The sequence below is a fragment of the Cynocephalus volans genome, chromosome 9 (assembly GCF_027409185.1).
Source record: "Cynocephalus volans isolate mCynVol1 chromosome 9, mCynVol1.pri, whole genome shotgun sequence".
In the NCBI taxonomy this organism is placed as follows: Eukaryota; Metazoa; Chordata; class Mammalia; order Dermoptera; family Cynocephalidae; genus Cynocephalus; species Cynocephalus volans.
The window spans coordinates 1,400,921-1,427,689 of NC_084468.1; the positions used below are offsets into that span (position 1 = coordinate 1,400,921).

Sequence of the window (26,769 nt, forward strand, 5' to 3'; positions counted from 1 at the left end):
CCTGCTGGATCATGCAGTGGCGGCCCCACAGGGTGTGTGGTTTCTGCGCAGCTTCCGCCTCCCCTGCCGGACGTCTCCCCACTCTGTGCACACTGGGCTGGGGAATGGAGCCGGGTGGCAGTGGTGAAGCCTATCTGCTGGATAGCGCGATGGCGGTCCCGCAGGGCATGTGGTCTCTGTGGAGCTTCTGCCTCCCCCGCTGGACATCTCCCCGTTCCATATGCACTTGATGTTATGTTTTTATAGTTTAAATCGGTTGATTTGTGGGAGAGAGTGACACTAGGGACAGTCTATCCCACCATCTTGACCAGAAGTCAAAAGTTTTAAATTTTGATGAAGTCCAATTTATCAATTTTTCCCTTTGTATGGATCCTGCTTTTGATGTCCATTCTAAGAAATCTGCCTAGCCCTAGATCCCAAAGATGTTCTAAAAGTTTTATACTTTACACTTTACATTTAAGCCTGTGGTTCATTTTGAGTTAATTTTTCTAGGTGTGAGATAGATTGAGGTTCATATTTTTTGCCTTTGGGTGTTAAATTACTTCAGCACCATTTACTGGAAATACTCTCCTTCCTTTTGCACCTTTGAATTTCTTTTGCACCTTTGTAAAAAGTGGTTGCCAGACTCGTGAGGATCTGTTTTCTGGGTCCTCTGTTCTGCTCCATTGATCTAAGTGTCTGTCCCTCCAGCAACAGCACAGACTTGATGATGGCTCTATAATAAGCCTTAAACAAGTGGACTCACTCCTCCCACTTCATTCTTTTTCAGAACTGATTTCCATTATTCCAGTTCCTTTGCCTTTTCCATCTGAGTTTTAGAATGATCTTGTCTTTACCTACAGAAAAATCTTGCTGGGATTTTGATGGGAATTCCACTATACTGTATATCCACTTGGGGTGAATTGACATCTTTACTAAGTCTTCTAATTCATGAAACAGGTATATCTCTCCGCTTATGTAGAGTTTTTACTTCTTTCATTAATGTTCAGTTTTCAGCACCCAGTTCCTGTACATATTTTGTTAGATACCATAGCAGTGTCTCCTCCGTGTGGGGCCTTGTCTAGCTGGGGTGCCCTGGTGATCAGTTTGGGGATTTCCCAGGGTATGGATGGCTCCACCCCTGCAGGGTTTCCTCTCAGGGCCCCTCACTCATGCCTTGGAGATGGTGAGGGCCCTCCAGTGTCAGCGGCTTCTCATCAGCCAAAGTGCCTCCAGGGACACAGATGGCTCCTGTGGACAACCTGTTCTCAGGGCTGCAAGCCTGTCAGCCACTTCTCTGTCTGCCCCCGTGCAGCCACCTCCACAGGGAAGGCCTTGGAGCTGCTGCAGACTTGCTCCCGCCACTTGTGCTTTGGGCTGGTGGAAGTATCTCGCCCCTCGCTGGGCCACAGCCGTTGTGCGTGGGGTTTGTTCTAACCATCTCGCATCTGTTGTTCTTTGGGCACAGGGAGAGATGGAGAAGCCACCCCATCGCCAGGCACCCCAGTTTGGCGAGCTTAGGAAGTAAAGCTGGCAGCACCGCGAGCCAGTTGAATGTGGGTGGAGGGAACCAGTGGGCTGCGGAGGCCTGGTCTGAGCGTCCCAAATGCCAGCTCACCCCCACATGGGCTGTACAGCAGCAGCTGGACGTATAAATTTGGGACCCAGGAAGGGATTGGCGGGGGCATAGCTGCGAGTCCCTGGGGGGAGGGGTCCTGGCAGGAGGGGTGGGCAGGGTCCAGGCTGGATGGCAGAGAAGGCCCGCTCTCACCCAGGAGTCCTAAGGCTGTTGTCTCCTCCCCTCGAGGCCCTCGAGGGGCAGGAAGGTTGGAGGCCCCTTCAAGGGCAGGAATCAGGAAATGAGGTTTCCAAGAGGCTGAGGTGCCTGGCAGCAAGTCCCAGGGCCTCTGTGGTGGGCTGACTTCTAAGAGAGCCCCCCACCAGGCCACCTCCCAGGCTCACACTCTTGTGTGGTCCCCTCTCCGTGGCGGTGGGCTGGCCAGTGACTTGCTTCTCACCAGCAGAAGCAACAGACTGTCTCTGCCAAAATCGGGCTCCACAGGACTGTGACTGCCACCTCGCCCCACTCCCTCATGCTCTGCTAGAGCCACACGGAGAGGCCTGCCTAGGAGGGGCCTGAGGCAGCCTCAGGTCAACAACCCCATGAGCGAGCTGGAGGCAGGTCCCCCCAGCCTGGCCTTCGGAGGAGACCACAGCCCTGGCCAGCACCGTGATGCAGCCCCGTGGGAGCTGCCCTGAGAGAACCAGCTAAGCTGCACCCAGACCCCCGATCCTGACCCCAGGAGCTGTGAGATGATAATCCTGTCTTGAAGCCACTGCATTTAGGGGTGACCCATTATGCAGCCGCAGGCAACTAACGCAGGTCCCACCAGCGTCGAGGCACTGCTGCTGCCCGAGGAGGGGGCTCCTCTGGAAATGCAAGGTCTGCTTTTCCCTAAAGAGCACAGCAATGCTCTTCTGACTGTCCCACTGGGGAGTCTCTCAAGATTGCATCCGGGTCCCCTGGGGCCATGCCATCTGCTCCCCGCATGGCTCCAACAGCCCGGCAGGGAGTGACCAGGGCCATCCTTGGTCAGAGCTGACCCCCTCACAGCCCCTGCCTCCTGCTGCTCCCACTGCTGCCAGTGAGGCCGAGGAACCGAGGGGTGTGCAGGGCTTCGGCAATGCCGCTTTGGAGCATTACTAGGCAGCTGGCATTCAGTCTCCCGTTCAGTCCGTAGAACCATCCTATGAGGCAGACACTGTCACACCCATTTCATAGTTGGGGATGTGAAGGACACAACGCGGCTATGAAGGAACAGAACTGGGATGGGACAGCTGGTCTGTGTCCCTCGTCCCACCACACTGAAAGGACCCGTTACGTGCCAGGCCAGTCAGCATGCGCTGGGGACTGCACACAGTCGGCATCTTTGTTGGAACCTCAGCCATCAAGTCCTCAGTGCTGACATTGTGAGGCTTTGCTTCCTACACTCCTCCACTGACGGAAGATGTTTCCTGAAAACGTCACATGCATCTTTAAAGTGTGATTCTTACAAAGTGGCTTAGGTCCAATTAAAATCTGCAGATTAAAATGCAAACAAAACAACAAAGAAAAAAAAAACTTCATGATTCTTGAACATAAAATGATGTGCAGACTGACGATCAAATCTGCACACTCCCTCCATGCCCAGCCAACCCGGGCACCGAGCAGGCGGCTGACACGCGAACTTGCAAGCAGCTTCCAGGTGGCCGAGAGCGGTAACGTGACTGCACCTAGCCGACCTTTTAAATTTGCCTACGGGGGGAAAGAAGGAAAGAAGAAAAAGATCCCATAACATGTCAGTTAATCAGAAGAGCTACCCACATGGGTCCAGAAAGCCAGGAGTGGCCCGCAGAGGGGAGATGGGACAACACCTTCCCACCACAGGGACAGAGCAGTCAGCAATGGGGTCGCAGAACTGCTGAGAAAGAGCAGCTCCAGGGCAGGATCCTGACAGACCCCAGAACTGAGAACGGCTTCACAGACACGAGGAAAGTAAGCTGGGGGACTCGGGATGACAACCCTGATAAGCCAACCCTGTCCAGAGCGTGGAAAGGCGGGAAAATGACTCGCCGATGGGGACGAGATAGCAATCAGCCTAGGACTGAGGACTTAATCATGGACAAACTTAATTTAGTTCTGACACGTCTTGGTTCCGTGTACAAGAGTCCATCCCGGTCTGTTGGTTATATAACCCTCACACAGAAGATACTGGATGATGTTAACAGCGTTAAAAGGCAAGAACTAAAGGCTGAAGATTGATTTCCCTGGTGCTTAAGAGCATTCCAAGAATTTTAATGTGAAGCCAAAGCCAGCAGTCGGGGAACTCTTCCAGCACCGGGCGCCCTTGCTCAAGACTTGCCCTCTCATGCGCTCCAGCCGCACCCGACCTCAGTTTCCTCGCATCCCACCATCTGCGCAGAGACCGGAGTCGTCATCTGAATCCCATGCGTCCCTGTAAGGACAGCTCCTGGGGTTGAGCTCCCCTCGATGCTGAACTAGACACACCTTACCTGCCCCGCCACACACACTCATCGCTGTGGACTGGATGCCCCCAACCCAGAGGCTGGATGCCCACCGTGACTGCTGAGGTTGGGAAATCCTATCACGGTAATTGAACGGTGACGCCTTGAAGAGGCGATTTTTTCCTTCTCTCTCAAATAGACAATGCTGTGTTGTTAACTATACTCACCATGTTGAACTTGGATGCCCGGGACTGACTTCCCTCATAACTGAAAGTCTGTACTATTTGCCCGGCATCTGCCCGTTCCCTTTCCTCTGCAGCCCCTAGCAATCACCGCTCGAATTCCGTTCTCTGTTCCTGTCACTTAACTTTATTGGGTTCCACATATAGGTGAGATCATACTGTATTTGTCTCTCTATATCTGACTTATTTCACTAACATAATGCCCTCAAGGTTCATCCACGTTGCTGCAAGTGGCAGGGTATCCTTTTTTTTTAACGGCTGAATAATACTCATGTATATATATTTATCTCACAGTATCTTTTCCATCTATTCATTGATGAACACTTGGGCTGTTTCTAGGTATCGGCTATTACGAATAATGCAGCAGGGAACATGAAAGTGCGGATATATCGTTGGCATACTGAATTTATTTCCTTTGAATATACACTCAGAAGTGGGATGGCTGGATCATACCATAGCTCTATTTTTAATTTTTTGAGGAAACTCCATACTGTTTTCCAAAATAGCTATACCAATTTACATTCCCACCAACAGTGCACAAGGGGTTTTCTTTTCTACGCATCCTCACCAATATTTGTTATCTGTCTTTTTGATAATACAGCCTAACATGTATTAGGTGATATTGTATTTTTATTTTATATTTCTCTGATGATTAGTGATGTTGAGTATTTTTTCATGTACCTATTGGCCATTTGTATATCTTCTTTTGAGAAATGTCCATTCAGGTCCTTTGTCCATTTTTTAATCACGCTAACAGTTTTCTGGTTATTGAGTTGTTTGAGTTCCTTATATATTTTGGATATTAATTCGTTATCAGAAATTATGGTTTGCAAATATTTTCTCCCATTCTGTAGGTTGCCTTTTCATTTAATTGCTTCCTTAGCTGTGCAGAAACTTTTTGGTTTTATGTAATCCTTTTATTTTACTTTTTAAAAATTTACTTATTGGTTATGAACATTCGTGGGGTACAAAGCTGATTGTCACCACTCGTGCCCAAGATGTGATGGCCAGATCCATACTGGCAGCATGAGAAGAGGTGATTAGATTGTAGGACCATGCTGTAGTTAATGGATTAATAATGGTGGTCACAGGTGTGGTTCTGAGGGCTTTAAAAGGAGAGCACAGGAGAGTCTCTCTCTCTCTCTGCTCTGCCATTTTCTGCCATGTGAGACCCCTGCATTGTTGAAAAGCTACCACCAAGGAAGACCCTCACCAGATGTGTTCCCTGGACTTTGGACTTCCCAGCCTCTGAAACTGTAAGCAATAAATTTCATTTTCTTGCAAATCATCCAGTTTCAGGTATTTTGATATAAGCAACAGAAACAGACTAAAATACACACCCTACATACAGGGTCCAGGGCAGTTCTAAACCCAGCCAGGCACGTGTGCGGTTCCCTGGTGGGTTTGGCCCTGCTCCACCAGTGATTCTCCAGGCTTCTGGACTGTCCTCTGGGCGTTTGGGTCCACTCTCTGAATGATCCTTTCTTTTCTAGGAAAGGTAGACTGTGTCTGCAGCTGGGCAGTTTTCTCAGCCTGCTTCCTGCCAGTAGGATCTTGAGAGTCCAAAAGGCCTGTTTTCATTTTGTGCTTTCTGTCCCTTTCAGTCCAACCTGGCAGTACGTCTGCCTATAATTCTTCCAATAGCTTTGTGAGACTCTTGTGAATCTTATTGGGGTCCAATTCATTAGACAAAAGCCATACCCATAGGTCTCTTCAAAATAGGCCCTTCTGTCTTGGGCTTCTGCTGAGGGACACTCGCAAGCTTCTTAGAAGCCCTACTGTTTGACAGAAAGGTTCTCTGCTCTCTGAGGTCTTAGCGAAGGATTGGACAGCCATACCCTCAGCTTCAGTTTAGAGAATGTCTTCCTGTCTGTCCTCCAGATTTGATCTTTGCTGGGTAGCCACTTAATTTTGGCCTTGTTTGCCATCTGGAAAGGCCAAGAACATTCAAGCCCGCAAAGTGCCACTCCCCCGTGTTGTACAGTCCTTCAGCTTCCCTCCCCGCTGGAATCTATGACAGCAGCAGAGAGCCAGAGGTTCCTTCAATGTCCTGCCAGGAAAGTCCTTAGCTGGCTTGTCCAGCTCATCAGGCACATTTCCTGCCTTCAGCCAACAGGCTGGAGGACACTGTCACTTAACTTCCATTCACTATGTAACAAGGGCCAGCCTCACTCAAGCTTCCTGTATTTCCTACACCTCCTCCCCAGCCCTCCTTGAGCCCAAGGCCGCCTCCAGCAGCTTCCACAAACAGCTCCTCATGCTTCTAGCCTCCCACACATCAGGGTCGTGCTGGCAGCCCAACGCCACACTCCCACATCGGGGTCTTTGCACTTTCCAGGCATCTCCCCTCATGCCCTCTCCTGCTCTCCTCTCAGACCCCCTAACGCAACATTGAACTTACTGTCTTCCAGTGCCACCAGAGCGTGAGCACACGCTTCAGGGCATCCCGTCTCCTGCCGTGCCCCAGTGTCTACTAGACTGTACCTGACACAGTATGGGTTCAATAAACGTGTTAAGTGAACAAATTTATTGTGAAAATGTTAAGTGAAAACAGCAGAAGGAAGGGCTTCTACCCTTTTCAAACTCCTTGAACAAAGTTGCCAAGGCCCACCCCAGTTTGAAGCAAGCCCAGCATCACTCAGGAGGGATTATCCTTGGGACATATGGCCATGGGCAGGACGCCCCTCAGGACCCCAGTCCGGTGCATGTTCTGCTCAACAGTCTGCCACCCTAGTTGCTAATAAATGTTGGCTTCTGTGTTTAAGTCTGCTAGGAATGCACTGAATGTGGCAGGCCAGCACAGACATAGGACCAGGATCCCACGTCAGAATCTATACAGGTCGCTGGTGGGTGGGGTGGGGGTTTAATGAGCCGGCACACACAGGGCCCAGGGCAGCGTCTGGCACTCAAGTTACCACTCCCGAGTGCTGGTCACGGTTCTCTCACCACCAAATGCCACCCTCCCCATGTGCTGCATGAGAGAGCCAGGTACTTGCTCTGACCCTCCAACATGTAAATTACCATGGCAGGTAGACTGGCAACGTTATAAACCAGTTAAAGATTCTTTTCTTTTTATTTTTGCAATATCGTTCCATACAAAAGCAATAGAAACATAACAGTCTTAACAAGAAGTTTACAATTGGATATTTGAACAGAAATCTGTACACTTTATCATATACAGCAATTTTACATGGCGATTAACTGATTGTAAAAAATGTTTTCTAAATTCCTCTGCTGCTTTAACTCTCGGAGTATTGCAGGTAAAGAGCCTACCCAGTGCTATTTACAAGTACCAAATTAAGACTGTATAACTTACATAAAACCCATTAACTTAACACCTCAACTTAACATCTTTGTTCAGAGCTCTGTATGAGGGGAAAAACCCACTCTGACATATCAATAAAAGGCCAAAAATCAAGTTTCCATAAAGATATTAAAGGTGTCTGACCCTGAGAATACTTTGTCAGATACCTGTAAAGAAAACTGACTCTAGATTGGTCCCGTGAATACATGGTTCAATCCAAAACCAACCCATTTGACTGACAAGTGGTAACAATATCTAAAATACTTGTGAAAAACCAGTTAAAGTATACTTGTCAGGTTAAATTGGAGCATGGTAGAAATTAAGCAATTAAGTTGTTGCAAAATTGCTTCAATTTCAATCTTCCTAGGATTTAACTCCATTTACAATTTAAAACATGCAAAATACACTCAATATACATAAAAGTAATGCTTCTTAAGAAAATAAGGCAAGAATAATAATTCCTCATGAGATAATGAACTATCAACACAGAAACCATCCACGTTCAAGTACATGGCCCACGCCTGGCGCTTGGCCGGCCCTCTACCTGGCCAGGCAGACGTGACTGTTTCTCTCAGTGGCCACCAGGTGGCACAGTTAGCTCATGGATGAGAAGTCTTTCAAGGGTTCAGTTAAACAAGCTTCCAAGTCAAAGTTGTCCTCCACTTGGCAGTCCACGTGTCTAACTTTGGTGGGTGTGCCAGAGTACACATCCTAGGAAACAGAAGCATGGGTCACGTTTCCGTTCAGGCCTACAGCCTTGCTGTCAGTGACAACTAAGCACAAGGCTGCCTGTGCACCGACTGAGGCATTCCAATGCACGGGCCTGCACGCAGCAGCACCACAGGACCCAGTGAAGGCCACACAGATGCAGGAACATTCACAACAGAGAACTCACGGTAACTAGCTGATTAAAATTCATGGATAATGGACATCATCAAATTTCAATTTAGCTGGAGATGTCCAATTCCTACTCATTAAACTAGCCCCCTCCAGCCAGATTAGAAACGAGCGGACCCCTTACCATCTCTGAGCCACAGCTACCACCCACCACTCTAACAGGAGCTGACGTGCAGACTACACACACGATGTCAAACACTGTGACTTGTGAAGCAGAATCACATCAAACTAGTTGAGCACCAGCAGCAGAGAATGACCTGGGGTGAAGACAGCCCTTGCCTGAGCCCACTCACACCACCCCCCACAGCATATGGGAACCCCGTAAGATAACACGTCAAGGTGTACACTTCAGTCACAATTGGGATGGATTCTAACAATGATAAAAAGTTCATGGAAAGATTCGTATTGTCTTTCAATTCTATTTTTCCATGAACTTTTTGAAGTATCCTTGTACTAACAGGATATTGTATAAAACACAAAGTTTTGACATATACATATTTTATAAGCACAGAAAGAATTCTAAAAGGCTAAACAAAACTATGAATAGTAGCTATCTCAGGACAGGAAATGACAGTGTTTAAGTTAATATATTTCTTGATTGTTTTAATCAACGTTTTGCTTCTTTAATTAAAAACACTTAATTGAAAGGTCAGGGCTGGCCAGTTAGCTCAGTTGGTTAGAGGATGGTGTTATATAACACCAAGGTCAAGAGCTCAGATCCGCATAGTGGCCAGCTGCCAAAAAAAAAGGTCATACATTCAAATGTTAGAGTTTACTATTAGGTAGTTTAAGCCGATTTGAAACTCAATATGTTTATACCAATTAAAACCAAGGTTTTACTAAGAACATGAAAAAAAGTTCCTATTTTTACAATGGAGAAATCTGGTTGATACCTCCTGAATCATGTTACATTTCTGTCCACAAGAATATCCTTAATCTTAAGAAGCAAAAGTGTCAGCGTGTAGTGGTGAAGCTCCACTGCCAATTTCAAGTGGTTAAGGAATGTGCACACACATATTCACAGGGAAGATGAGGACTACATGGGTGTTCAGAGCACTGCAGATCAAAATATTTTCAAAGCACCTTCAGAAAAGGGCATGTCTCTCCTCCCCTCTGCATACCCAGCCATCTGTGAACCACCTCTCCTTGGAGGGACCAGGATCTCCCACCAGGACCTCTCCCTCTCACCCTGTCCCACAGCCCTACGCTTCACAGCCTGGTTCCCCCACTCCCACCTGCTTATTTACCTCTCCTTCTGATGCAAGAATGTGCACCGCAATCATTAACTACAGAGTTAGGGATGTGGGAATTCTGTACATTGTTTTTAATCTTTGGGGTTGTTTTTTCTTCCTCAAAAACATGTAATTTTAAAAAGCAGCAAATGCAGGAAAAAACCCCAGGCACAAAGCACTCCCTTATTAAAAACAACTGGCAGATGATTCCTACACTAGCAATTCACCAACACAAACTGTACACAGCCTACAATTGAGTGCTAGTGACAACGCATATGCAGATGCTGGTTCAAAGGGAAAAGGCCTTTTACTTTCAAACGAAAATGGATTGATCAGTCAGACTGAATCAAAAATCTAAATTAAGATCTCTACCTAAGAACTCAATCTCACAATCAAAACTGAAATGCCAATGATGGGAAATATAAGGAATCCCTCTTTCATAGACATCAGAATCAAACTTCAGCTTCTAAAGTGGCATAAATTGTTAACAATTCACCTAAACACCCAAGCTGAAAGATATAACCAAAGAAGTGCTTACAAAGTTATCCTGAGAGCTCGTCTGGGACTCGGAGCTGCTTTCTGTGGATTCGGTCTCCATTTCCCCAAGGTCTACCGGGTGTCTGTGAATGAAATCCAGCAGGAATGTCAGTCACCAGCTTCACAAAGCCAGGAGACACAGGGTGCAGCAAAGTTCACCATGTCGGTTCACTAAAAACAGACCCCACCTACAGTGTGCTGCCTCGATGGACACTGAGCGCCCTCTAAGCTCCCCGAGGGGTCAGTTTTCAGTGACTTCCCATTTGCCAGACTCACCCCTTTTCCCAATCAATCCAGCAGAAAGAAAGCTGACAAATTATAACAAGTGAAAAGATCTGCCTGGCTCACAGCACACCAAAACCTGCCCATTTCCTACAGCTGCGTAATTATTTATACACAGCCACAAACATCCTTGCAAGCAGAAGTACTAACAAGCCCAATGTTTGAGGGGGTAGGGGAAACGAATATGTGACAAGCCACATTGTGACTAACCATACATTATCACTAATCTTTCCAATTTTCCTCTACTCATAGAGAATGGGACAATGGTGTCACACTGGAAAAAACTGGTATGACATTTGTGGGGCCAAACCTATTAAGCTAGAAACCTGTTGTAGACTTGATGCTCCCCAACCTCACTGAGGCTTGATTGATCCGCACTGTAACTGCTGAGGGTAGAAAATACTATTGCGGTAATTGAAAGATGGGGCCTTGAAGAGGTGATTAGATTCTAGGACCATGCCGTAGTGAATAGATTAATAATGGTAGTCAGGGGCGTGGTTCTGAGGGCTTTAAAAGAAAGGCACATGAGAGATTAGTCTCCCTCTGTTCCGCCATTTCTGTCACGTGAGAACCCTGAGTCACTGTTGCCACCACCAAGACCCTCACCTGGACTTTGGACATCCCTGGATTTGGACTTCCCAGCCTCAGAAACTGTTAGTAAGTTTCATTTTCTTATAAATTACCCAGTTCCAGGTATTTTGTTATAAGCAACAGAAACGGACTAATACAAAACCGTTTCAAACATATCAATTTCTAAGCTGGCTGGTTAGCCTACTTGGCAGAGTGTGGTGCTGCAAGTACACCAAGGCCACAGGTTCAGATCCCCATACCAGCCAGCCACCAAAAACAAACAAACAAAACCAACAACAAACAAAACAAAACACCAATTTCTAATAAATTTCCCATCACAGAAAACAAGCTCCAATGTTTGTTGAATGAACAAATGTCTCTGAGGAAGGGATTGGCCCAGGACCAGAGGGGAACTGAGAAGAGACAGAAGAAATGCCACACAGGAGTCGATCCCAAGACCGTTCTCCACACCTTCCTGTCCAGTGAGTATTCTCATCAGGCAGCAAAAGTTCAGGCCTGAGATGTTTTCAACTGGGCACAAGTTTAAAAACCAATGGGGAAAAGATAAAAACCCTTCCTTAATTAAAATAAAACCTTTTATTTTCACATTTCAACATAAATGACTCAAATACTTTTTAGGATGTTTATCTTTAAAAACAAACAAACAAAAGCAAGCCACCATATATTCCCAGATGTACCAACTTCTACTTTTTCTAGCTACAAAAAGTAAATTCTCTATACCAGCCAGCTACCAAAAACAAAACAAAACAAAAAAATGAATTCAATCCAGAAAGCAAAGTCCTTCCTCCCTCTAGCTCCCTCTCACCCACTGTACACTGTGTACAGTGTACACCAACACTGGGCTGTGGCAGTCACTGCACTGCTCTCTGAGAACTTCCAGGGGATTTATCACCAAAAGAACCTGCCGCACAAGTGATACACAGAGCTGTTTCAGTCACTGGGCCAATCAGAGACAGAAAAAGAACATAATAAAGACCTACATTTCTTGCAAATCACATCCTTCTTCAGCTGGAGGATCCCAAAAATGCAGAGCCACCTTCCAAAGTTTGATCTGCTGGTCCCATGATCGTCGACTGTACTTCTTAAATTTGTTGGGAGTCTTGGGATGAATGCCAGGTTGCCGAAGGTGTCTACAAGAGAGAACAAGTTTACCCTAACACACTCAAAGATTAACCAAACTTTGAGATTAGCATTATTTTAAAAAATTATACATCTGAGATTCTACAAAATGAGCAAAGTAATGTATAAAAAAGCACTATCTCTTTGAATCTTATTATTCCTTTGTAATCTATGTTCCAGAAAAGTCAATTTTAACCACAATCCTGCCACAAAATTAATGAAAACTCCAAAGCTTTCCTTATATTTAGTTGTGCCTGTATGTTCAAGAGAGCAGGATAGGAAGAGCATGCTGTTTATAGAAACAAGGGCAAGGCCAATTTGTTTCTCCAATTAGATCTTTACAATCTTGGGCTTTATTTTTTTTCATCATGTATTTTAATAACTTTCTATCTACAAGATTGCTGAGTCTTGAGAAATAAAATGTTATCTAATATTCAAAATTATGAAAATTATTTTTTCTAAAATCCTCACATCCTTTGTTTTTCAGTTGCCAATCCATTTTTTATGTACACCATAAGCATCTTGAGTCACTAATAAATAGTTCTTAGTGGGTAATAACTATCTAATCTAAGCAACTCTTTAGAAGTGCAATGCCATGACACTTGCTGGGGACATGCTATCAAGACAGGACTACCGTGGGACTTCTTTAACATAGCGATCGTAGGCAATGGTGTTCTTGCCGTAGTTGATCTGCTTCTGTCTCCTCATCAGGACACTCTCATCTGTCTCTAAGTCAGCCGGCACTGCAGATGTAGATTCCTTTGAATCAGAACTGAGAGAAATAATGAAAGATTAATGGAACAAGGCTTGCAGTTAAGATCACCATGTAAGCTGAGCCAAGAAAATGTTGAAAAACACAATACTGAAGGAAGATTCATCCATCTGGATTCCAACCACATCAATCCCAGAATGATCCAAAATCTTTATACGTATGGGAATTTGGTACGCAACAGACACAGTGTCTAAAATCAGCAAAGAACAGACTAATCGATAAATGCTACTGGGACAATCAGCATTTCTCACAGTCAATTTTTTTCATTAACAAATTACAGGTCTATCAAAATAGAAAATGTTTACACAGCATTTACCTTCCTGATGATGATTTTCTCTCTCTTCCAAAGTCATTTATGAGGAGTTTTCTTTTATATCTGAGAGCAAAATAAATATTGCTATTTTTAAAAAGGCATAAAAATTTACTTACACTTTCTGCTTTTAGAGCTAAACGATAGCACCCCAGAAATAAAGCCTTCTTCCTGAGCAATGTGGTTTGGGGTAAGAGCATGTTGCTTTTTTTATTTTCAACCACTCTCATCACCATCATTTTGTATGATAAAGATTATTTGACAAGATCATTTAAAGTCAATGCCTTAAGCAACGTGGTTCTGAGAACTCTGCACTAATACCCTCAGTCACACCATCCTATGTCACACTAGACCAAAAAAAATCCTTAACAGTTTCAGTTTAAGCAGTAAAATCCAAACATAAAAATTCACAACCCCAAAACTTAGTAGCCTTTAGAAAAAAATAAACAAATTGAAATAAAAAGTTTTTCTTTTATTTATTTATTTATTTGTTTGTTTATTTTGACCGCTAAGGGGAGCGTAACCCTTGGCTTGGTGTTGTCAGCACCACTCTCAGCCACTGAGCGAACTGGCCATCCCTATATAGAATCCAAACCCGCAGCCTTGGTATTATCAGCACCGCACTCTCCCGAGTGAGCCACGGTCCAGCCCTAAAAGTTTTTCTTTTTAAAATACTATTACTTAGTAATCAAGCACACACACCCTCTCGAATCTTGGAAACTGGGCACCACCCCTCCCTCATGTCTAGGCATCCGCTTTCTACCACAGCAACTTCCAAAATCCACATTTGCAAAAAAGGCAAGATGTCACTGAAAGGAGCCTAGTGCAGTCTAATGTTGAACCTGTGAATCACCTCAAGCTAGAATTTCATGCCACTGTCACACCACCACATACCACTATGCCTCCTCCCAAGATCTAACTCATCACCCTACAAGTTTGCTGTGGCATCCAGTGCGGTTTGGACACCAGGAGGTAACGAAATAATTTCTGTCCCATGTGTCTAGAATAGCACTGGTTATAGACCATGTGCGTGAGAATTGAGAAACTAGACCTCCAAATCATTTTCCATGGGGCTTCATTGTCTCTGGTGCCCAAATGAGAAAGGCTTCAGGTATGACTAAAACACATTTTCAAATTCTCAGACTGCTGGTCTGCAGTCTGTTACTCTCCTTAAAGTACAGTAAGCTGAACTCTTGCACCACTCTCACTGCTGGGAAGTAAACCGGAATGCCCAGGGGGCCAGGAGGGCAAATTACCCTTGCCGCACTGAAAGCCTCACATTACATCAGAAAGGGTGCGATCAAGAGCACAGCCCAAAATAGTGCTCTGGAAAAGAGCAAGTCTATTTTGCAAAGCAGGACAATTTTCAGATACAGGCCTGTGAGATATGTGAGGAACAAAGAAGGGTCCCACAGGAGGGTCCAGACAGGTAGGGTCTCCCTGCACAAGAGCTGCAGTTAGTCCCTGGCAAAGGTGACTTGGGGGAGCAACTAGGACACACAGGGATGTGAGAATTGTTTTATGTCTTGTGAACGTAACAGGGAAACTGCATGTATCAAGTCAAGTACTCTAATTTTACAGCTGGAAAAGTCCAGACCTAGGTAAATAAAACAATTCACTCAACACATGCTGCCCACATCTGTTCCCAGTTCATTTTTTTTTTTATACATAATACTCACCCACACATTTTGACACGTAAAAGTGGTTAAGAACAACTCCCTGAATGTGCAATAACTAATCCCCACATATTCCTGTGCTTTTTCTTTCTTTCTTTCTTTTTTTTTTTAATAAAGATGACCAGTAAGGGGATCTCAACCCTTGGCTTGGTGGTGTCAGCACCACGCTCAGCCAGTGAGCCAACCGGCCATCCCTATATAGGGATCCGAACCCGTGCCCTTGGTGTTATCAGCATCGCACTCTCCCGAGCCACAGGCCGGCCCATTCCTGTGCTTTTTCGAAGGAGGCAGCTACACACTCCATCAGCAACGGCTGAGATGAGGACAGGCAGTCTAGTCTTGCTTCCTAACTTACATTAGAACACATGTTCTCATTGAGAACTAACAAAAATCCCATTTGATCTATTAGCCACTAAGCTAAAATCCTCTTGCAAAGTATCTCAACTAATCACGAATACATTTTAACTCAAATTTCATTCAGCTGGGTTTGGGTTGGATGGCCTGTATCAAGGGGGAGAAAGAACCAAAAACGTTGATAACATTGATAATCAAGGGAGATTAAATGATGGCTAAGGATGCATTATCTGAACCGTAATGAGTCAAGGAGGAAGAAGTGGTTTAGTTTGTGAGAACTCAGATACACACAACAATTTCATGTACAACTGCAAGGAGTTCACAGCCCCTAAGTTAGGGACCCCTCCCCATACTCTGGCACTTCTGAGCTATGTTACCTGAGTAGGTGTCAGTCAAGAGTACATTCCCTCATCTGAGGAGAGCATCTCCACTACTGTGTGAGCACAGCATGTTGTAGGTGGGAACAAATGGCCATGGAGAGCCCTCTGCAAGCCAGCAGCAGCACCTCTCACTGACTTCATGGAAGGATTACCACTAGGACAGTGGTCCTCACAAGTAAGGGAACAGACTCACCTGGAGGGCTTCAGCATGACTGGGCCCCACCCCATGAGCAGCTTCCTATTCAGCACGTCCAGGGAGGGGCCTGAGAATCTGCATTTCTAACAAGTTCCCAGGAGATGCTGCTGCTGCTCCAGGGCCCAGACTTTTGAGAACCACTGCTCTAAGTCATACCTCAAATGCAATACGTAATTGGAGTGACCAGTTAGCTCATTTGGTTAGAATGCAATGCTGATAACACCAAGGTCAAGGGTTCAGATCCCTGTACTGGCCAACCAATCTCCCCCTCCCCCAAAAGCATTCTGTTATTGAAAATACCACAGGTAACACTTCAAAGTGGTCCAAAAATGTATACCTTGCAATTTCTTTGTTAACTCTGGTCCTCATTTCATCTTCTTCAACTGCACTTGCCCAGTCTGAACATCTAGAATGGGGCTTAGGGCCTTCAGGAGTGGTAAAGCTGCAATAAAATTAAAATGCACATTTGAACCACAACACATACTTTCAGTTTCCTTTCAAACTGTATACCAGGAAATAGAGGCCGTCTGGCAGAGTGCCAAGGGAATGGGTTTGAGTTGAAAAAGATTTGAAAGACAATCTCTCCTCCTTAACTTACTGAGTTTGGGCAAATCTCTTAAAGCCTTTCTGGGCTTTATTTCTTAAACAACTTCTGTCCACCCACCTTGTGCCATCTTTGGCTAAATCACAGGGACACAGCCCACTGAGGGGAAAGGCAGAAACAGTCAACAAGGCATTGTCAGTACTGAGAAGGGCACCTAATATACAACTTGTTCAAAAATCTATTTTTTTCTTTTTCCAGGATTTAAAAAAGACTTCAGAAAATGCACGTTTAGTGCTTAGCAGTGCCCACCACACAGTAGGAACCTAATTTACAAGTGGCTACTACTTACCTTTTAGATGCACATCATTAGTGGTTGAAAATATATTACATACACAATTAAAATGTGGGCGGGAGGGTCTATGTGTCAGTACTTGCTGCATTAAGACTTAGTCTACTGCTAAAGGTACCCCCTACAACTGAGTCAGGCCTAATCCAGGAGCTCAGTTCTGTCTCAAGTTCAAGGAAATCTTTAAAAGATCAGGCAAATCGAAAGCTTAAGGTTTGATAAAAATTCTGGAGTTGAGGCCGAGCCCGTGGCACACTCGGTAGAGTGCTGCGCTGGGAGCGCGGCGACGCTCCCGCCGCGGGTTCGGATCCTATATAGGAATGACCGGTGCACTCACTGGCTGAGTGCCGGTCACGAAAAAATGACAAAAAAAAAAAAAAAAAAAAAAAAAAAAAAAAAATTCTGGAGTTGGAATTGCTGTCTTAACATACATTGTTAGGTGTAAATATACATTTTACTTTCCCATCCCATTTTCCCACTGGGCACCACTGATATATCAGAAATAAACACTTAACTTCAACTACAACAAATAAGCAACCTCATATATTCTAGCTGCAAACCCAACTGTGTGCTTTGAAAATGGAACTGCAATAACCAACGAATAATCCCTTTATGTAATTATCATTTCTTCCCTCATAGTCACACCACCCAAAGAAACTTATATTGGATTTCTAAAAGTGAATTTCCAAATTCTAATGATGGCTGGAAAGTCTGAAATCAAATCAGGTAATTAACTGAAAGTTAAATTGACTCAATAATTGTGTCACAGATACCGAGCAGAACTGCTTGTCCAGGGTTGGATACCAACATCCTCACTCGTGTTTCAAGAGATTCAGGTCTGGGTCTCCCAGCCATGACAGATTCCTGAACTGATTCATGAATAATTTAAAGGGTACATATAAATGATCTTCTGCTACATCTCTTATGTTGGTATCTTTCCTGGAGTTAAAGTCTGCTCCTTAGATTAGGCAAAGTATATTCACCATCTATCCTATCTTGGGACAACAAAGCCTACTTTACATACTCCTTCCAGAGGAACCACTTCTCACCCTGCCCCATCAATGCACCCCACCACCCTATATGGAGATGTAGCTGGATCTACTTGTAGTGCGCCCAGGCCTTCTCCACATACAGCAAATAGCAAGTGCAAAGACCCTAGTGCAGAAGCATTCTTGCCATGATGGAGGAATAACCAGTGTACTAGAGTGATACCAGCCCAGATAAAAAGCCTTTTACAGCATTAGAAAGATTTAACATTTTTATTTTCAGTTAAAAGATACCATTGGAGGGTTCAGACCTTGATCTCAAAGACTGTCCTAGAGCTTCTCCTATATTCACACCCCCAGTCCCAAATCTTTAAACATCATGTCTGTGCTGATAATTGACAGTGGCTTCCAATCCATACCCCCAGATCCAATTACCTTAACATCGTCCTCCCTTGCTAGTCTAAGAAGCTTCTCAAGCCCAACCACTGACTCTCTCCCCATGCCAGGTGTGTTCTGCCCCCGTTCTCTTCATCTTGGCAAATGGCTCCACAATCAACACAGGTGTTCAGGCCAAAAGGCTTGAGTTATGGTTAACTACCTCTTTCCTGCTGTCCCCAACCTACCAGCAGCAAGCCTTACAGGTCCTGCCTTCAAAAGTCTGTCCTGAGCTACACATTTCCCCCTGTCCTCACTGCTTTATTTTGGCCAAGTCACCATGCCCTTCCACCTGAACTTAGCAGTAGCCTCCTGCCCTTGTCCTCCTCCCGTCAGTTCTCAAACAGGTCACACACATCCCCACCTGAGGGCCCTGGCACAGAGATCCTCACAGGGATCACCTCCCATCTCACCCCTAAGAGAGACCTTCCCTGACCACAGGCCCTGAACAGCCCGCATCACCAACACTCCTGCTTATTATCTTCTTCAGGTATTCATTGCTCTTCAGTGCGAACCATCCTGATTTGCTGTCCCACCCATATCAAGCTATAAGGACAAGACTGAAAACCTGTTCAACTCATGTCTGGACCTTCCCAGCACACTCTAATCTAGAAACTGCTCAAATAAGTAAATGCTGCAACTAAGACTCACCAAACAGGAGCCACCTCAGTAGCACTAGCTCAGGACAGGAAGAGGAATCTGGAGCTTCAATCTTGATTTGCATTCTGGCTTTCACTTAATGTCTTTTGTGACTCTGGTATACCAGCTAACTTCTCTAAACTGACTCTTTTTTTGTTTGTTTTTTTAAATTGACTCTTCAGAGGTAATATAAAAAATGACATCCAGGCTGCCTGGTTAGATCAACTGGTTAGAATGAGGTGTTGGTAACATCAAGGTTAAGGGTTCGGATCCCTGTACCGGCCAGCCACCCACAAGAAAAAAAAGATTCCGTTGTTTTGTTGAAACCTTCTAATGAGAAGTTCACGGTAGTCCCTGACACTCCCTGAAGCATAACAAGGACTCACTAATGACCGACTCCAGTTGACACCAGTTTTATTGATACCTATCACTGAGAAGAGCTTCCAGAGCCTTCCACCACCTCACCCTTGCAGTGTAACCAGCCAAGAAGGCACCGGATACAGGGGGCCGAGCACAGATAAAGGAGACGCGGGACTCGCCTGACTCATCCTGGCATCTTGTGAAAACGGCAGAGTGATAAGGTCCCCAAAGCCCACAGCCGTTTCAAGGGTCCCACCGTGCCCCTCCAGACCCCCCGTGTCCGGACCTCTCGGGCCTGTGGTCGGCGTCCCGGCGCTCTCCCTCTTCGTCGTCCTCGGGCTTCCGGCGCCTGCCGTCGGCTCTGCGCTTCCGTCCGAGGCTCCATCTCGCGGGGGATGGAGGGCTGCGCACAGAGACGGCGGTCGGCGGGGGCGGGCGGGGCCGGGTCCCGGATGTCCCGAGGATTCCCCTCTCCACACAGGCCCCGGATGCCCTGAGGACCCCCCCCCCCCGCCCACACAGGCCTCGGCCCCGGATACCCCGAGGGCCCCCGCCCCACACAGGGCCCGGCCCCGGATACCCCGAGGGTCCCCGCCACACACAGGGCTCGGTCCCGTCCGCCGCGCGTCCCCGGCCTCACCTGGCGTCGCCGTGGCAGTGGTTCCCGTGCCCGGGGGGGCTTCGCGGCCGGTAGGCCATGACGGCGGGGCAGAGGTGGCGGCGGCACAGCCTGCAACGTCCTAGCGCCTGTGCTGACAAGATCTGCGCTCGCCCCGCCCCCAACCGCCTTTATAGGCTGAGGCTCCGCCCCTCGGCGCTCCCGCGCGCGCCGGGGTCGGACGAGACCATCGGGCCCAGGCCGGCGGGGGCGCCGCACTCGGCTGCGTGCGCCCCGCGGGCTGAAGAGAACGGGGCTGGGCTCAGGACCGCGAGGAGCCGGGAGACCTCGCTGCTAGACGCTACCGTCTGGGGAGGCGGGTGTTCGCCGTCTGGTAGGGAGAGACCCGAGGAGAAGGTTGCCCCCTCTGGCATTGAAGCGGCCGGGCCTCTTGGACGCTGATTGGTCGAGCCTTCGCGGGCGGGGGGAGGGCGTTGGCGGGAGATTCGGGCGCGCCGCGGGGGGACGGCAGGCAGCGCGGCTCCGATTGGGCCCGGCCTGGGGGGGGGGGGGGGGGCGCGTCTCCGCTCCGGCGGGAACCCGGAACCCGGAACCCGGAAGGCGCGGTCCTCTGGCCGGGATTGGCTCTGGAGCCGGCAGCGGCCGCCGCGGGCCCTCTGGGCTCGTGGTCTATTGTTTTAAGCCATCGAAACACGGATCAATCAATTAGGCAGCGGTAGACAGCGGTAGGCAGCGGTAGGACGGAGTCTTCTCGGCCGCACTGCCTGCCACCGGCCGAACCGCTTGCCTCCGCCGTTGTTGGCTGCCTCCCTGCCCAGGGAGTCCCCGGTTTCTCCGGTGCCTGACGCTCACAGGCTCAGTACTCGTGGCTCTAAGGAATGAGCCCTATCCTCTGCCTGAAGCCGACCCGGCCTGAGACTCCTTACGGAATCTCTGGCTCGGCAGGTGGCCCCACCTGGAGGCGAGGTGCCTGCAGGATCCCCACCCCGCGTCCCGTCCTGCTTTCCTGAAATCAGAGCTGCAGCCGGCAGCCCCGCATTTTCCAGCCAAATAGGACCCTGGCGGGGGGTGCACGTGCGCTCAGGAGCAGGTTCCCAGAGTTCCCCGCTCGGTCCAAGGTGAGGGATGCTGGGCTGAGTGTGGAACCAGCCAAGAGTGAGCAGTAGGGCAGAAGTCAAGGAGGCTGAGCCCAGGGGGAGGCTTGGGAGCCCCCTATCCCCCACCTCTAGGAAGGCCAGGCTTTGGCACATGCCCTAAGGAGGGTGCCTTAGTGCACCTCCTTCCCCCTCCCTTTTTAACTCAGGAAGGTCATACCCAGACTGGGGCAGGCACATCCTATCCGCTCCCTCCCCAGGCCCTGGGTGTCCCCCTCATAATCCTCAGCTCAGAACCAAAGGGTCCCCAAGTGCCTGTGCGACCTATTGTCTGGCACAGGGTCAGTAAATGGTAACAGCCATTGAGTAAATGTTTAACAGTCTCTGTTAGCAGTTAAGGCAGTGCCAACCTGTGTATGCAAAAGAATGAAAATGAAAAGCAAGCCCCATATTGGGAAAAACATTAGAATACTCGGAGCACAGAAGACTGGAATCCATCTGTCATATTTTTTTATATAGTTATATGTGCTGCTTCCCCACAAGCATTCTCTGGGTCAAGGAGCAAATGGAGGGAAGCGTCAGCAGCATTTGCTATCTGGCTGTTGGGGTGCTCATTTGCAAGCCCAGAGGCAGCACTGCACAGAAAGCCTGGCCACCATGGCCTGTTTCCTGGGTCAGGGTGACAATCAGGAGTGACCTCTCACCAGAGGCGCTGCCTGGCTGCCCTCAGTACTCAGGGGGCGATGCCTGGGCCACCTCAACCCACAGCAAGGTCAGCAGAGACAACCCTGGCATCCTCACAGGACACAGCCATAGCATGAGAGAGCAGATCAGCAGGGGCCACTTGCTCCTCAGCCACCAATGTCTCCCCACCTCAGCTCCTGCATCTGGACACCAGTCAGCAGGAGGCCTCCAAGGGCCCTGGCATCCAACACACAGAAAAGGACTGGCCATCACCAAGTGGCTGCCTCCCACCCTGCTCCTACAGGTGACCCTGGGAGGGGGCGTTCTTGAGACCCCAGCCCCCCCAACTAGAAATCAGAGAGGAAGTTTCTTGCAACCACCACCTCCCAACACACTTTTCTCCTTATTCTGAGCAAAACACCTGAAGTGGGCAGGACAATTCCGTTTCTAAGATGGCTTCTCCAACATCCCCAACTACTGCCCTATTACAAAGCTTGGCTTTAATATCAGCTAAAGGAAATAAAGTATATCATTTCGGACTTATGTTTTATTTAATACCATTATCATTTAGCCTCAATAGATTTATCTTTATAAAACTAAGTAACTTTCTTTCATAGTAAAAATAACCCCAAACCACCCACCCCTCCTTGGCAGCCCTTGAAATTCTGGACCTTGGAATGGTCTGGCTCCTGGCCACTGTCCGTCTGCCTTCATCTACGGAGTGCCCCAGGGGGCCCCACCACACGGAGCTTTCTCTGCTTCCAAATTCCTGGGCTTAGGTACAGCCTTGGGTGAGTCAGGCCAGCTGGATCCATCACCCCTGCTTGCGACAGCCAGGTTTAGAGATTTGGGGGCCACACCTATGTCAGAGCTGCACCTTGAGGCCTGGCCATCATCCTCCCCTCCCACCTGCACCGTCAGGAATTGGGCAAGATACCCATCAGACCCTTGACCAGTGGGGACATCCTCTTCTGAACCAGGCAGACCCTGGGGGCAGTGGCTGGCCCTGTGCTGCACCCCTGGTAGACTTGTTTTCTGGATGTTGCTGTAGTGCTCTGGTCCTCAGCTCAACCCCCCCAGGGGCAGGAGTCTGAGTCCTTGGCCTTCCCTGGATTTGTGGGAGCAGCAGAAGGCACCAAGGACTGAGCGAGTGTCCCTTCAGTGGGTGAGTGGCCCCCAGAAGTGAGGAGGGGCAGCCCTGGTCCACCCTCCTGGTGCCATCCCCAGGTGTGGCCCCTTGCTGCCGCAGTGACCACACCTGGGGCTACTCTCATACCAGAGTGGTGTCCTGTTCTCCCCCTCCACCCACAAGCTCTGCCCAGGGTCCTCCAAGTAGCCTCTGTGGCTGGGGAAGGGGACCCCAACACCACAGGGCCAGTGGCCAGCTCCAAGACGGGCCAAAGAACGGACCACGGCCAGTCTTGGATGAATCTAGATCTGAGGAGCAGGTGTGCTCTGTAAAATTAAGGCAAGTGGCCCAGGTGAAGGCCAGCTGGGGTAGACCCTTGGTCTCCCAGAGAACAGTTCTGGGGCCTTGGAATGCTTTAGGGAGGGACCCAATGCCACGTTCTCTGTGTGGAGTACCTGCCCCTACCTGGAGGAAGGTGCCCCTACCTTGAGGCCTCCCAAAGAAAAGGTGCTGAGGACCCATCCTACGGCCACTATGGGAGTTGGGGGGTGCATTTCTATGAGCTCTTCTTTAAAGTCCTCATCCTACTGCAGACTCAGGGAAAAGGAGAGTTGCTGCAGATTGTGTGCCTTGAATAGAGCCCTTTACTGAGGCCTAGGAGGCCTAGCCACTCCCCCCGGCAGTGGGTGGGGGCACAGGGCCTGGCCCCCAAGGCCTCACCCCACCCACACGGTGCTCAGCGCACTGTGCACACATCCAGGATGCAGAAGCGGGCGCGGCAGGTGGGGCAGGGTACACGGCTAGCCAGCCAGGTGTCAGGGCGCTGGGGGTCCTGGCGGCTGGCGAACCACTTGCCCATGCAGGTGAGACACCACATGGGGCGGCAGTAGCACTGCTGGCACTCGCCTGCAGCCGCCTCCTGGCAGGTCTTCACCAGCTTCACACTGGCACGTGTCTGCATGCAGCCAATGCACGCCTCCAGCTCCTGCGGGGCAGGGCAGAGGGGTCACAGAGAGTCTACCGGGGACAAGCCCATGGAGACCTGCCCACCCCCTTACTGCACCAGCGCCCCACCTGGCTGCTGGGCACCGAGTAGGCCGGGTTAACCTCCACCAGGGAGGCGAATGTCTCCAGGAACAGGTCACCCAGGCTCTGGTGGATGACCACGTTGGCTGCACTGCGGATGGGTGCCCGGAGCTTCTCACAGAGCTCCCCGTACTCAGTGGAGTTCAGCCTGCAGGGAAGTAGGGCGGAGGGGAGACTCAGCCCAGCTGCCCCACCAAGACTGGCCAGCAAAGATGGCCCCAAGGCCAGAACCCACAGAGCCAGCACCACCCACCATGGGGACTGGACAAGAGGACCTGGGAGCCAAGGCAGTTGCCAAGCCTTTGGTCTGTACTGTCCCCAGCATGCTCTCCGAGAAGGTGCGGAAGGAGCAGCACATGGGGAAGCCGACAATAAAAGGAGGACAGCAGGGGCCCTGAGGGAGGGCAACGTGCAGGTGTCAGTGGCCAGTGTCCTGCTTTCATATTGGCTCGTGTCACACAGGCCCCAGGAGCACTGGAGCTGGAGCTCACCACTCCCAGCAATCTCCCGGGGGCGCTAAGGCCAGAGCCTGGGTGCTGGCTGGGTGTGCACTCTTGCGTGCTCTAGGATACCACACGCTTACCGGATGTCAAAGGTCTGCACGGCGGGGCTGGCACTGGCAACGCGGATGGTGAGGAGCTGCACCGGCAGGTTCGAGTCTGGCGAGAGCTCATGCTGCCGCGACTCAGTCACAGTCAGATGCACGTCCTGCTGCTGGGCCACATGCACACGGTATGTGGTCACCTTCATCACCCACGTGTCTGTCACAATCACACGGGAACCCGGCGCCCCAGTGGCAAACTTATCAATCCGCCGGAACTCGGTGTTGATGGAGGCGGCAACAGCCCGCCAGCCTGACTGTGGGAGGGCGTAGAGTGCCAGGGTGCGAGCCAGTGGATGGTGGGCCCACCTGTCCCGGGACCAGTAGTAGATCAGGGTGCAGGCCACAGAGGGGAAGATCACGGCCAGCAGAAGGAAGAGCCGCCAGGCCTCCGGGGCCTGGCTGGGGGAGTAGAGCTGCTTCTCTGAGGCCGCAAAGCACATGCCCACATAGTAGCCTGTAAAGACAAGGTGAGCCTCAGGGAGGCTGGAACTGCCACGCTCCTGTCGTTCTCCATGTGCCCATCCAAGGGCTACAGCCCATGATACTGGCATGATTAGAGGAAAACGTTCTTAACTCACTACTTTACTTTTATGCAAGACAGACATAAGAATCGAAAAGAACCTACAAAAGCCTAGAAAGACAAAAATAAGCACCATGATCTGACATCACTTTACACACAGCTGACCCTTGGCCTGCCGGGAGCAGCTCCCTGGGCTGGATCTTGTCCTCTCCATCCTGCTCCCTCTGAGGAGGCAGAGCTGGGACATTGGGTGCAAGAAAGCAATCAAGTGCTCGGAGAATGCTGGTTTCCCATTGGTGACATGGGGCCTTGGGGTAACCACCTGGTCAGGAAGCCCAGCCTCAGAGCCCCACTTCCTTATCAGCCTCACAGTGCACTGGGTCCTGAGGCCAAGTGACCAGTCGGCCTTGCCGGCCCCATCTCTGTCTCCCCAGAGGTCTCCATTTGGTTCGTCTCTCCAGCCACTGCCCGGTTCCACCCCAGCCCCGTCAACCCATCATCCATCCAGCTGACAGACCAGCCACCAGACGCCCACCTAGCACTCGGGTCCCTGCACAGCACTATCCTGGACAATGTTTGGGCGCTTCCCGACCTCTGCATCTGTGGCGCCCCCAGCCTGAAATGCCATCCCGGCTCTCCGTGTGACAAGGCCTAGGGCTCGGACCCCTTCTCCAGCAGCCCCTCTGGCCCCCTCTGTTGAAATCAAGCAGCAGGAGCCCTCCTCCTGGCCGCTACCCCCGACCCGGCCAAGCACGGGCTGCCCGATCTTGCGCCTCCCAGCCACGGTCATGGCTGAGGATCCGAGCCCGGCAGGGCCAAAGCGGCCCCCGCAGCAGGCTCAGAAGTAGCTCCTGTCCCTTGCAGGCCGGCCGGCGGCGACGCTCACCAAGCGGCAGCAGCGCGTGGCACAGCAGCGTGGCGGCCGTGCGGCGCAGGTGGTAGGGCACGAAGGCGGCGTCCTCGCTGCCCAGCCAGCCCGACAGCAGGTTCTGCACCGTGAGCCCGGCCGAGTGGAACTCGTTGGGCGTGAACACGAAGCACACGGCGAAGACCAGGTAGGCCAGCGTGAAGGTCACCTCAGGACTGTCCATCGCGCCGCCGCCGCCGCCGAGCCGTCGGGCGAGGCCGCCGCCCCGGCGCGGGGAAGAGGCGGGGCGTCCCGTGGAGGGGGGGGGTCGCTGGGTCCGTCGTGAACGCTACCGCTCGGCCGCCGCGGGGCACGCTGGGAGACGGCGTTCCTCCCCGCCCCCCCCAACGCCCGGCCGCCGCGGGGAACCCTGGGAGACGGAGTTCCTCCCCGCCCCCCCACCGCCCGGCCTCCGCGGAGCACCCTAGGGGATGGAGTCCCGCCGCGGGGCACGCTGGGAGACGGAGTTCCTTCCCGGACCCCCCGCCCCCCCATGCCGCCCGACCGCCGCGGGGAACGCTGGGAGACGATGGTGTCCGCCCGCTCGGCCCCCGTAGACCCAGAGAGGGTGGGGCCCCTCCTCAGAGCAGCTCCGGAGGTGGCGCTGCGCCTGGTCCCAGTTTACACTTGGGGGAACTGAAGCCTCAGCGAGCGGCTCTCAGGCCCTGGCCATGCTGCACAGCGTAGCCGCGTCTACGGCACAGCCCGAGACCCCTCAAGGAAGGCGGACCCCGCCCTCCCGCGAACAGTTCTCTTCCCGCTCGCGACCTCACTGTCTCCCACGGCGCCCGCCCCTCCCAGCGCGCCCTCGGTCCCGGAAGCGGAACTTCGAGTGCGCGAGGGGGCGGGGCCGGAGCGGCCTCCCATTGGCCGCCGGTGCCCTGCGGCCCCGCCCCCGGCCGCGCGCTGATTGGCCGCGCAGAGCCAACCGTCGGCGTTT

The 26,769-nt window shown here is 50.2% G+C and overlaps 2 protein-coding genes across 3 annotated transcripts; both read right to left on the reverse strand.

Annotated features, from left to right (window-relative positions):
- Positions 1-7,314: 7,314 nt before the first annotated feature.
- Positions 7,315-19,933, reverse strand: SLBP (stem-loop histone mRNA binding protein). 2 transcript variants are annotated; one of them, XM_063108342.1, is made up of 8 exons: positions 19,827-19,933; positions 19,473-19,589; positions 16,214-16,318; positions 13,277-13,336; positions 12,823-12,960; positions 12,050-12,199; positions 10,198-10,279; positions 7,315-8,241 (listed from the first exon to the last, which is right to left on the reverse strand). In XM_063108342.1, the coding sequence occupies exons 1-8, from the start codon at positions 19,883-19,885 to the stop codon at positions 8,125-8,127; spliced, it is 828 nt and encodes a 275-aa protein (XP_062964412.1). In that variant the 5' UTR covers positions 19,886-19,933; the 3' UTR covers positions 7,315-8,124. The 2 variants fall into 2 exon arrangements, with proteins under 2 accessions (XP_062964412.1, XP_062964413.1); XM_063108343.1 differs by lacking the exon at positions 19,473-19,589.
- Positions 19,934-22,112: 2,179 nt separating this feature from the next.
- On the reverse strand, positions 22,113-26,156 carry TMEM129 (transmembrane protein 129, E3 ubiquitin ligase). Its single transcript, XM_063108303.1, has 4 exons — positions 25,809-26,156; positions 24,382-24,856; positions 23,787-23,946; positions 22,113-23,697 (listed from the first exon to the last, which is right to left on the reverse strand). Exons 1-4 carry the CDS (start codon positions 26,011-26,013, stop codon positions 23,449-23,451), a joined length of 1,089 nt encoding a protein of 362 aa, XP_062964373.1. The 5' UTR covers positions 26,014-26,156; the 3' UTR covers positions 22,113-23,448.
- Positions 26,157-26,769: the final 613 nt, after the last annotated feature.